Source organism: Pygocentrus nattereri, chromosome 11, assembly GCF_015220715.1.
Source record: "Pygocentrus nattereri isolate fPygNat1 chromosome 11, fPygNat1.pri, whole genome shotgun sequence".
Lineage (NCBI taxonomy): Eukaryota > Metazoa > Chordata > Actinopteri > Characiformes > Serrasalmidae > Pygocentrus > Pygocentrus nattereri.
In genome coordinates, this window is record NC_051221.1 from 21,805,674 (window position 1) to 21,817,550 (window position 11,877).

An 11,877-nucleotide genomic window follows, 5' to 3' on the forward strand; every position below is an offset into this window, starting at 1 on the left:
ATGGACAAACATTAGAAATCTCTCTTACTGATGTGTAAAAACTGCCTATTTATTCCAGTGATGATAGAAAAACTCAGATGAGTTTTTTCCCCTTTCCAGTGTTTGCAGAAACTTGTCAAATTAGCTGAAATTAATGTACCTGGGTCTTTCTGGATCTCACTGTTCTAGGCACTGTCTCATCCTCAGACTCTGCCTCCAGCAAACTCAACTCCTCCACCTAGTGGACACCACACACACACACACACACACACACACACACACACACACACACACACACACACACACACACACACACACACACACACACACACACACACACACACACACACACACACACACACACACACACACACACACAGCAGCCTATCTGAAATTCTACTATATGAGAAACATTAAAGGGATGGTTTGGCAAAGTATTTACACAGTTTGTCCAATGGTGGACACAATGGTGTCCAACTTTTGCTTCTTTAGTTTACCGTTGGAGCTATAAGGCTAAGCCTTGAAGCTAAGACAAAGACTTGAAGACAACAGTCACTCAAATCTTTTCTGTAAATACATAGTCAAGTCTTCATTAAAGTCATACACACTCTGGGACAGTTTTACCTACTCTGAAACATAAAAATGAACAAAACCTCATCATGTAAACATGAATTTGTGCAGCCATCAGGTTTTGTGCTGTATTCTGACTCCCCTACAGCTTCTACATTTTGCCAGAACATGGTTCATTTGTTCTGTGTGGACCCAAGAGTGCAAAGAGTCAAAATTCACCAAAATGCGCTCTTAGTGATGTAATTAACATAAAGGATTTTGATGACTGTTGGCTTTTAGTGTTTTTAGCAACATTACCCCTGCAGCTCAAGTGCTAAACTAATGAAGCTAAATTTGAACATCAAACATGTCTTGGTTGATTGGTTACATGTGGGGTAAGTGGAATATTGTGTAAATTTGATTTATTTATTTATTTATTTATTTTTGCTGAACCATTAATTTAAGAAATGAATTAAATGTATAGGTTAACTTCAATGTTGCAAGGTTAATCTTGCCTGGAGATCACGGTGTCACTGCATTACTGATATGTTAGTGTTCCTAAAAGCGGTTTTGTCTTGGTTGAAGCCCTGTGGAACTCTATGCGAGGTATTTTTTTTTTTACATCTTGTTTATTTCCCCCCCAACTTTTTTTTTTAGAACAGTGTGATAACTGGAAAAAACTGGAGCATTTTCATCTAATACAAAACTGCAATAACCATTACTAATGTGCCTGTACAACACTGTTAACATAAAAGGAAAACTGTACAGTAAACAAGTTCCTTACCGTTTGCCAGACACTGCTGTCGGTCAGCATGAGGTCATCCGAGGGTGAGCTGCTGAGACACTGTGGCTGTTCTTTTCCTTTCTGCTCACAATACTCTCTGTAGATTGTCTCTATTGCTCTGAACACACCAGAACCAAGAACTCAAACAAAATCATACCGTGAAATAATGAAGTAATGGCAATCCATTTATGCCTGCCCTCCCTCATTATCACATTCCTACTCTGTGATTACTGAAATACTTTTGCATTTTGTTTTTAATTGCATTTTCATTGTCAAGGCATACCTATCCATCAAACACTGTGGGTGGGACTTTTTGCACAGAAAATCCACCATCCCTGTGACTGTCATCATCCCAGCTTCATCTTACCTATGGGGGCACATAGGTCCATCAGTGTCCTCTGTGATGTCCAAGTTGTCTTTGCGGCCTGGGACCAGGTAACCCCAGCCATGCTTTTCTGCGTAGTGCAAGGGAAAGCCGTCCCAGGTCAGGCCCATCAGCTTGGGTGTGACCCTCATCTGAAGACTAATGAGACTGGCTCCAGGAGACCAGGGCTCTTTCTCTTTCTCTGACATCCGTGCACACAATTTCCGATACCAGCTGGGAGACATTGAGGGGGAACACAGAAAGAGCAAATTCATTTACTTCTCGAGTGGCTTTCTCCGAGCAACCCTAGTGTAACACAGCCAGTGCTCACCCTGGGTATCCGGGCATGTGCTGCCTCCTCTTAGGGAGGCAGCTTACTGTCCCCTTTAGCCGCTCCACAAGCTCTCTGCTTGGGTCCGACCTCCCCTGCTCCTCCTCCTCTGGGGGTCCTGGATCTGTAATCATTTAACATTTATCTTTTATGCAAAGTAATTTAGAGCAAATGCTGAGAAATGCATTATTCACTAATAATCTATATTTATCTACATATAAATTATTGAAAATTATTTTAATAAGAATAAAAGAAAAAAAATGGACCCGAGTTTTCAATGCTTGGATTATCTGTACTTCATCAAAAGAATGTGCTATACCTTCATCCCAGTCTTTCTCTGGACTTTCTCTTTTGGAAGCTGTGGCTGCTTTCTCAGCCTCTTGCTCAGCTTTCTTTCTCTTGCTCATGGGTATTTTCTTCTGCTTGAACTCCTGAACATCCCACTCTAAATCCCACAGCCATGGGTCTTCTTTGTACCTAATCAAGAAATAGATGTGCAGATTGCACGACTGGTTGTCATACAGTAACTATATCCCACTAAGTTAACACATTCTCTACAGGGAACAAACTCAAACACAGCATTTTCTGCTCATATTAGTGCTCATTTATTTTTATTTGCTGAGATTAACATATTGGAAAAAATGATAAAATATAAAATGAGCCATAACTTACACGTTAACAGTAACAGTGCAGTAAATGTGCAGATGCAGACAGTGTGTACTCATGTTCACTTAGACCATCAACCAAGCTTGCAACTGGACTGGGGGTGTTTAAATTTTACATATGACTGTGGGAGTCAAGGGAGTGGTCTCCCTTTCCATAAGTTCACGATATTACTTGCATAAACTACAACTGGCCACTTCATTAATTACACCTCCTTGTATCCACACTTTAAAATCATTGTATTCATCCATCCATCCATTTTCTAAGCTGCTTCTCCCTCAGGGTCACGGGGGGTGCTGGAGCTTATCCCAGCGGTCGTTGGGCTGAAGGCAGGATACACCCTGGACAGGTCGCCAGTCCATCGCAGGACAGACAGACAGACACACACAGTCAGTCACTCACACACTCACATCCAGGGGCAATTTAGCATATCCAATCGGCCTGACTGCATGTCTTTCGACTGTGGGAGGAAACAAGAGAACCCGGAGGAAACCCACGCAGACACGAGGAGAACATGCAAACTCCACACAGAGAGGATCCAGGTCACCCGGCTGGGGAAATTGAACCCAGGCCCTCCTCGCTGTGACAGCACTACCCACCGCGCTGCCCTCATTGTATTCATAGTTTTTTGATAATAATTTTTAAATGTGGCCCTTCTGGTGTGATTTTGTCTGGTCTAACTCAACAACAATGTCTGAAAAAAACAGAAATATCGTAATGCATATTGTGCATTGTGAAAAATGTCTTGTGATATTTTTTTTTGGCCATATTGCCCACCCCTAGCATGAAGGTTTTCTGAGGTTTTTCTAAAGTTAAGCTAATAACTTTCTATAGCACAAATGATAACAACTTAGTAGTTCAGTCCTTTGTGCATGTTCACCTGTCATCCTGCATTAACTGGCAAGCATCATCTGCCAGAATCATCAGAGATTTCTTCATCTCTCTCTGCAGCTCCTCAAATGTATCCTGGGAATCCTCCAAATACCGACCCCAGCTCTGGTTGACAGGCAAATAGCAGACACCCATCTCCAGCATCCCTGCAAATGTCACTGGATGAGGACACCTACAGAAATGCATGAAATACACAGAACACAGAAATGAAGTGCAGAATTATTTAACTAGTTAAACTGCAAGAGTTAATTCGGTGGGCAGAGTATGGACAGAGTAGCCTATATGTGGAATATTGTTACCGCTCCATGAAGAGAGACAGCTGCTCGGTGAACACTTCATGTGTGGCAAGCACATCTGTAGCACAATACTGCATCAACTCCTAAAAGAGCAAATTTGAATGTCATAAAAGTACTTTTGTGATCTGTGATTCTAAAGGAGTATGTGTTTATACCTCTCACTGTGGTTTATAAACTGTGGTTCTTGCACTTACCTGGAAATTGTTCCTAACATCACTCATGCTGCCCTTCACAAAAATATCCCTGGGCTCTTTCTCTAGGGGATCCCCTCCAACATAGAGAGCATGTACATCAGCCAAGTTATTAATACTGCTGATGTTAACCCAGTCCCAAGAGCCAATCTATAAACACAAACAGATCATGTTTCATTTAATGTGATGATTCACATTAAACATATTGATCAAGGATTTTAAACATTACAACGTGCATCACCATTAAAAAAAATGTAATCAATTATAATATTTAACAATATAAAACCAATTGGTTTCAGACAAACGTATGTAATTAACACAGTATGTTAGTCCTCCGCAACTTCTTAGCTTGCAAAAAATGAGGAACTATTAGATATTTCTATAATGATGAGAGCAGTAGGTGATTCTAAAATGACTAAGAAAGCTGTAGAGCATTGAGAATTTTATAGTATTTCTTGCAAATTACAACAGATTTATCATCCAGAGTGCCTCCTTTTCAAATCATGATCAAATCTTGAAGCAGACAACCTGAGAAAAGATTACTATAAAGAACACAGAATTTACATTATAAGACTAAACTCTGCATACGAATTTTTTTTCTATATAAAATGATATTAATTAATAATATTAAAAGTTATCAACAGGTAATTACAACCCCAATTCCAATGAAGTTGGGACGTTGAGTAAAACAAATAAAAACAGAATACGATGATTTGTAAATCCTTTTCAATGTATATTCAATTGAATACACTACAAAGACAAGATATTTTATCTTCAAACAGATAAACTTTATAGTTTTTTGCAAATATTCGCTCATTTTGATGCCTGCAATACATTCCAAAGAAGTTGGGGCAACAAAATACTGGGAAAAGTTGAGGAATGCTCAAAAAACACCTGTTTGGAACATTCCACAGGTGAACAGGTAAGTTGGAAACAGGTGAATGCCATGATTGGGTATAAAGGGAGCATCCCTGAAAGGCTCAGTCCTTCACAAGCAAGGATGGGGTGAGGTTCACCACTTTGTGAACAACTGCGTGAGCAAATAGTCCAACAGCTTAAGAACGTTTCTCAACGTGCAATTGCAAGGAATTTAGGGATTTCATAATTTACAGTCCACAATATCATCAAAAGATTCAGAGAATCTGGAGAAATCTCTGCAAGTAAAGCGGTAAGGCAGAAAACCAACACTGAATGCCCGTGAGCTTCGATCCCTCAGGCGGCACTGCATTAAAAACCGACATCATTCTGTAACAGATATTACCACATGGGCTCAGGAACACTTCAGAAAACCACTGTCAGTGAACACAGTTCGTCGCTCCATCTACAAGTGCAAGTTAAAACTCTGCCATGCAAAGTGAAAGCCATATATCAACACCACCCAGGAACGTCACCGGCTTCTCTGGGCCCGAGCTCATCTGAGATGGACTGACACAAAGTGGAAAAGTGTCCTGTGGTCTGACACATTTCAAATTGTTTGTGGAAATCATGGACGTCGTGTCCCCTGGGCCAAAGAGGAAAAGGACTGTCCGGATTGTTATCAGCGCAAGTTCAAAAGCCAGCATCACTGATGGTGTGGGGGTGTGTTAGTGCCCATGGCATGGGTAACTTGCATATCTGTGAAGGCACCATTAATGCTGAAAGGTACATACAGGTTTTGGAGCAACACATGCTGCCATCCAAGCAACGTCTATTTCAGGGACGTCCTGTTTACTTCAGCAAGACAATGCCAAGCCACATTCTACACGTGTTACAACAGCGTGGCTTCGTAGTAAAAGAGTGTGGGTACTAGACTGGCCTGCCTGCAGTCCAGACCTGTCTCCCATTGAAAATGTGTGGCACATTATGAAGCGCAAAATACGACAAAGGAGACCCCGGACTGTTGAGCAACTGAAGTTGTACATCAAGCAAGAATGGGGAAGAATTCCACCATCAAAGTTTCAACAATTAGTGTCCTCAGTTCCCAAACACTTATTGAGTGTTGTTAAAAGGAAAGGTGATGTAACACAGTTAAATCATAACAATAAAGTTTATCCATTTAACCATTAAATATAAATAATATTAAATAGTGTATTCAATTGAATATAGGTTAAAAAGGATTTGCAAATCATCGTATTCTGTTTTTATGTTTTACACAACGTCCCAACTTCATTGGAATTGGGGTTGTATGCAGCATTATAAGTATTCCCTACATAGATCTAAAATACAGTATATAATATGGTAGACATGCCCAGTTAATACTCTACATGCAGTCACTGGGGAAAATCAATAACAACGGTTTGTATATACACATACTGCTGGGCCCTTTGGTCGCTGACCAAGTTTCTTCATGTGTTCCTTGACTTCATGTAGGCCTTGTCTCTTCCGATACCTGTTGGCCATCCAGAGAGAACGCTGTAAACCTGTCAGTCCTGAGATAGCCATGTGGAGGCTCATTGTGTCCAGGAACCGCATCTTTGAGCCCTGATTAACAGCAACAGCACACAAAGACAATGTTTATCTACAAATAACAAAGAACCATTGCATAAAGGGTCAGTGAACAACTGAGCCCTGTTAATTCTGATGAATGAAACCAAAATGACTCCATCAAGAACTGCAATACTTTTGGTACAGTTTGTAAAAGATATACTCAAATGTTAAAAATAAATCAGGGTAAGCACTGCATACAAAAACCCTAAATGCATACTTTCAGAAGGTACTGTTCTTTAATGTGTGCTCGGTCAAAGCTGACATTGTGTCCCACTACGAGCCTTTCCTTCCACAATCTATTCTTAGGCCTGCTGGAGTTTGGTGGAGTCTCCAGCGGGATGAGGTCTGCTAGTGTAAGCTGACTGGACCAGGTGTACCTCTCCTCAACCAGACGCTTACTGCACCATGAGTACCTAAAACAAAGAAGCAAAAAGAGAAACAACAATAAACAACGTACTCATTGTATTTACACCTAATTTTGTATTTGGGTTATAATTAATGGTTTCCCCCATTAAACTCAATTAAAACCTTGACAATGTGTAGGCCTTACTTCGTAATTTACATGATGGCAACGCACATTTTAATTTGAATTTTTGCCACACAGGTCTTGTGCGTTTTCTTTAATAAAGCCTTATTAAAAGCTTCCTAGTTTATCTTTTTCCAAGAATTTTTGAAATACTCTGCATGCTTTATTATAATTCAGTTAAGTCTATTTTTATTCTTTGCCTCTTTTTTCCATTCCTCAACTAATCATTAAAATAATCAGCTGATTACTGTATTACTTTCACCAATCTTTAGCAAGATTACTCATCCTGCTTTACAGATTTATGTAATGCAGGTACCCCGTGGCATAGAAGGATAAGCAGCTTAGAAAAAATGTGTGTGTGTGTCTATGTGTATAAACATATGTGCGTGTCTGTGTGTAATGCAGGTATTGGAAGCCGTTTCCGACCAGGCAGTTGGAGAAACAGCCACTGCCAGGGTGGGACAGTGACCCTCAGCCATGCAGACCTCCACATCAAAAACCAGAGCATTCTCTTCAGGGAAATCCACTTTCTTGCACTCTCCATCCAAACTGTACTGCGTCCAGCCCACTTCCCAAGCCCATTTTGGGGGCATCTGAGGGAGTTTTGTCTGCTGGAGCTGGCTGGCCGCCTCCAGATAAGGCAGACTTTGTTTCTGGGCCAGAAGGCGAAAGTGGCTGTCAATGTCATCGCCATACATCGGTGGCAATTTTAGCTCCACATCAGGCAACAGAACTGCCTCTTTCCCCCAGAGTTTATGCGCCTCCAAATGCCCAATGCTCCGCTTCACATCCTCCTCCGAGTACTCCTGCGTTGAGCTGCGGAAGATCTGCTCTTGCAGGTTCCTGGAGAGCATCTGGATGTTGAGGGGGTTCATGCGGGTCTCTCTGGAGCTCTGCTGGATCTTGGCTTCGGCTGCAGCTGTGCACCATCTCCTCCACAGTGCAGCAGAGGAGCACCGCCATGGTCGACGGGACACTAATTGGAGCATCTGCCCTCTGTGGTCACAGTCAACTCATTAAATACTCAGCAGACCCTGGAAAACAAGGCCCAGCAGTCACACAAGCGCAGCCAAATGAATGAGAGCATTTTGGGAACATGAGCAGTAACTTGACCAGAGCAATAACTCTTTAGTCTCTGTTTTGTATTTCTACTTCAATTTATACATCGATTGTGAACAAATGACCTGAACAAGGCAGTTTAACTTACTTTTAACTTGCTGAATTCTGTGCATAGACTTTGTCACACAGCCAACTTCAAAGCAGCAGCACCAGACAGCGACCGCGAACAACGTGAAGGTGCCTTCATACTCACCTACATCCACATGTTGAGGCAGAAGATGAAGAAAGTCACGGCAAAAAATGCACAGCGACGTTAACAGTTACAGTTTGCTACTAAAGACAGAAACCCCATGTGTGGTTAAACCAGCTGCTGGGCGTCTTTTCCGCATGATATAGTTACCCACACCTTTCAAACACTTTCAGTTACTTTTCTTCTGAAGCCTCTAAACGATTTTTCGTGCTGTCCACCGTCTTCGCTTTGAGGAGACATTTTCCAAACACTGGTGAGCGCCGCCCTCAGCGTCTGCGATTCGCTGGCGTCGGAGGTGCAGGAAGGAGGGTTGATCCACGTTTGGCTTCAACCAAAGAACAGATGAAACCGAGAGCCGCCATATCACAACAATTCCGGGAACGTGGTCACGTGGTTTTGGCGCGCAGACATCAGATACTCCAGCCCCCCCTCACACCAGCGGGGAACTCTGCCTATTTCATCAAACATTTAAATGACAGCGATGTTTTGGCCACTTTTGTAAAAGTGAGGGTCTTGTGGCTATTTTGAGCTAAAACACGAATTTTCAAATGACCTGATTTTAAGATAAATCAGTCTTGTTTCGGGTTTGTTCAGTCTTTCCGCAGAGGCGGCTGCCGTTGCCCCGGGAAACGGGGCGGAGTGGCTTACGCAAGACTTAAGCAGACAGGAACTGAACTCCCTTGTCGCCTCATTCAGTTCCACACGCAATGCACGATCTTGGTTCATCCTAAATACGAGCTTTGGCCGCTCACCGACACCGCTCTGTTCTGCCCACAGCGACACCACACGACTGGCTCGGGGTTGGAGGGCTCAATATAGTGAAAGGTTAAGACGACTGCTCGTTTACACGGAGCTAAAGTTCATATCGAAGCATTCTGACCTCGTAGTGAGCTTTCTAGTCGGTTTAAGACAGGCACCGCCTTTAGTAAAGAAAGTTTACTAACAGTTAGCTAACGCTAGCTGTTAACTTAAGTGTGGTCTCGGCTCCGTTAAAATCGTCCTATTTTCCGCAGCGGTCATAGTGCCTGCTGGGCAGCGCAGGGACGTTAATAAAACACATTAACACAGAGACCACGCCGCTTCAGGCCAGAGGACCCGTTATTGTTCTTGTTTAAATGTCAATGATTTCCTTGCCTTATCAACGGCCTCGTGGCCTAATGGATAAGGCGTCTGACTTCGGATCAGAAGATTGCAGGTTCGAGTCCTGCCGGGGTCGAATGTTTTTCACTCCGAGCTTCGTAAAAGATAAAAAAAAAACGTCTTAATATTATCTTCCAAAACATAAAGAGCTGCTTTCGCACCGCGTACGAACTGTGTTACAGCTCCGGCGTGCATCTTCGTCCGGCTGTAGGCAGGATAAGACTGACATGACTGTAAAAGTGCATTCTGCTCTCTCAAAACCAACCAGACTATTTTAAATTTAAAAACATCTATTATTACTTTTGTGCTGTTTCAGTGTGATAATTTGGAACCTGTGTATTTGTACTGTTTATTTTGACAGTTTTCAATCCTATTGGTTTCTGTCCATCTCTTGCAGTAAACAAAGTCCCGCTTTATGCTCAGAGAACTGATTCCGTGTGTTTTGTTTGTTTGTTTATTTAGTTTTTCCACAAAAGAGAAAATTTGACTGGAAGTGAAAGATTAACGTCATTTTAATTGTTTAACATCTGTTTCAAACAGTAACAGTGTGGTAGTAGCTTCCTTAGTTCTCACCGCCAGGGGGCAGTGTCGCCACACAGATGCGCAGCCGGACGGGCTTCAGCCTTACTTTGATATTTCTCACATTCACCCCAGTTCTGCCCGTCGACTAAACGCTCAGTGGTCCTACTCGCCTGATAAGCCTTTCTTTTGTCGATGAAGCCGCAGACGCCCTCAGTCCTCTGTTTGCTGACGTGTAGAGTGGAATGGAGACCCGAGGAGTGACAGAGCGCACACAACGCAAACTGCGCAATTAACGTAATGACTGGATTCGAGGCCAAAGTAGGCGGCGTAGCTACGACAGAACATCTCCACGTAGACTTACACACAGTACCGACTGTCTGGTCAGATGGCTCATTGAATGTTCAGGGTTCCATATTCAGCCATGGCCTTTACTAAAGAACCCCTGGAGAACCATCTTTTTTAAGAGTGTAGAACTCATGGTTCTAAACAGATCCATGGCCTTTACTAAAGAACCCCTGGAGGACCATCTTTTTAAAGTGTGTACAGTGATATGGGCTGATCATTTCTGGACTCGGTGTGATTTATCTACTGACCACATGCTCATGGATGAGGGAAGCTCCAGTGGACATTTAGCCCTGAATACTGTAGGTTTAGCTGAGCAGCTCATGTAATCCAGCTGCTAGTTGTGCTTCTGTGAGATCAGCACTGCATGAAAAGACGTCTTTCAGATTTAGGATATTCTCCTGAAATGTAATGCAGGAATTGGAAAAAATCAGAATATTAACGCACATCGCTCTGGAATTGCTGCACATCGTTTTGGCATCAGTAGGCCGCTGTTCACTTAGAATCAAACTGCATCCTAGTAAAAATGCTTTCCTATCACTTTGGGCACATTTGCTTCCCACCACGCACTAAAAGCATGATCATGCACTCCTCACATCACGCCTGCCAGGCGACTTATTTGAGAAGCACTCTTTTCATAAATGAAGGAAACAAGAGTTTTTGAGCCATTGCTGTTAGAGTATTTTATGAAATGCAATGAGCAGAGACACCGTTACGTGTTTAGCCTTTTGTAGACCAACACTTCCCCTCAGCTTTTATGCTAAAGTAGGAGAAAGAAGCAGAGTAAACAGGCCTGAACATGGCCTTCCCAGTGAATGGGCCCTTGTCTTAGATCAGACCCTTAATTTCCCTGTAGCTCAGGGGGCATGTGCTTGTGTGTGTGTGTGTGTGCTTGTGTGTGTGTGTGTGTGTGTGTGTGTGTGTGTATTAGGGGGGTGCCTTAAACAAACTCCTGAGAGTGAGTGCAAAAGCAGCCATGCTGCTGAGGATACGTTAAATCAGCATGCTTAGGAGCTCAGGCACGTCTTGTGGTGACTGAAAAGCCTGGCCGGCCTCTGACTGATGCTATTCATGGCCAGGGAGAGAGGTCAGGGGGTCAGGGCAGTTCACAAGCTCCGCCACCATTCTTATGCTAACCTATAACACAGCCTACATCCTCCAGCTCAGGGCTCTGAGGCTGAGCCATGAAGAGAGACTCTCTTTGGCTGCAGAATGGAGCGAAGCTCTAAGACTTTAGCCATCCCAATGAAACCGAAGCAACTCAAGACTTTGAGGCCTAACAAGCTGTGAAAAAGTGTTTAGATGTAACAGACTAGCTACTGAGTGAAGAAGCAGGAAAAGAAGATGGGCATGAAATCTAGGGGCAGACAATCACCCTGTTAAACGTGTCCAAAAAAGGCACAAGAAGCAAAGAAGAGCAAACAAACAGGAATTTTCTTGTAGCCACAGTTTAGTAGATGTCAGAGCCTTTGAGTCTTGCTCTGCATGTTCACTGAAAGGCCTTGTAAAAGATGTTGGCGTATT

At 42.8% G+C, this 11,877-nt stretch overlaps 1 protein-coding gene and 1 non-coding gene across 4 annotated transcripts in view; one reads left to right on the forward strand and one right to left on the reverse strand.

Moving 5' to 3' along the window:
• polg (polymerase (DNA directed), gamma) overlaps positions 1–8,646 on the reverse strand; it is a 15,618-nt gene extending 6,972 nt beyond the window's left edge. Inside the window, exons 1-13 of one of the 3 annotated variants that reach the window (XM_017700113.2) lie at positions 8,506–8,646; positions 8,248–8,352; positions 7,467–8,074; positions 6,732–6,927; positions 6,341–6,508; positions 4,052–4,198; positions 3,861–3,940; positions 3,551–3,733; positions 2,327–2,484; positions 2,008–2,131; positions 1,680–1,910; positions 1,313–1,430; positions 140–217 (exon numbers count right to left, since the gene is read on the reverse strand). In XM_017700113.2, the coding sequence (XP_017555602.1) occupies positions 140–217; positions 1,313–1,430; positions 1,680–1,910; positions 2,008–2,131; positions 2,327–2,484; positions 3,551–3,733; positions 3,861–3,940; positions 4,052–4,198; positions 6,341–6,508; positions 6,732–6,927; positions 7,467–8,029 (2,046 nt within the window). In that variant the 5' untranslated portion in view covers positions 8,030–8,074; positions 8,248–8,352; positions 8,506–8,646. Of the gene's footprint in view, positions 1–139; positions 218–1,312; positions 1,431–1,679; positions 1,911–2,007; positions 2,132–2,326; positions 2,485–3,550; positions 3,734–3,860; positions 3,941–4,051; positions 4,199–6,340; positions 6,509–6,731; positions 6,928–7,466; positions 8,075–8,247 lie in introns of all 3 variants that reach the window. The other 2 variants (XM_017700116.2, XM_017700115.2) reach the window with 2 other exon arrangements.
• An 846-nt stretch (positions 8,647–9,492) lies between these two features.
• Positions 9,493–9,565, forward strand: trnar-ucg. Its single transcript has one exon. It is a non-coding gene; the product is annotated as a tRNA-Arg (tRNA).
• The last annotated feature ends 2,312 nt before the right edge of the window (positions 9,566–11,877 follow it).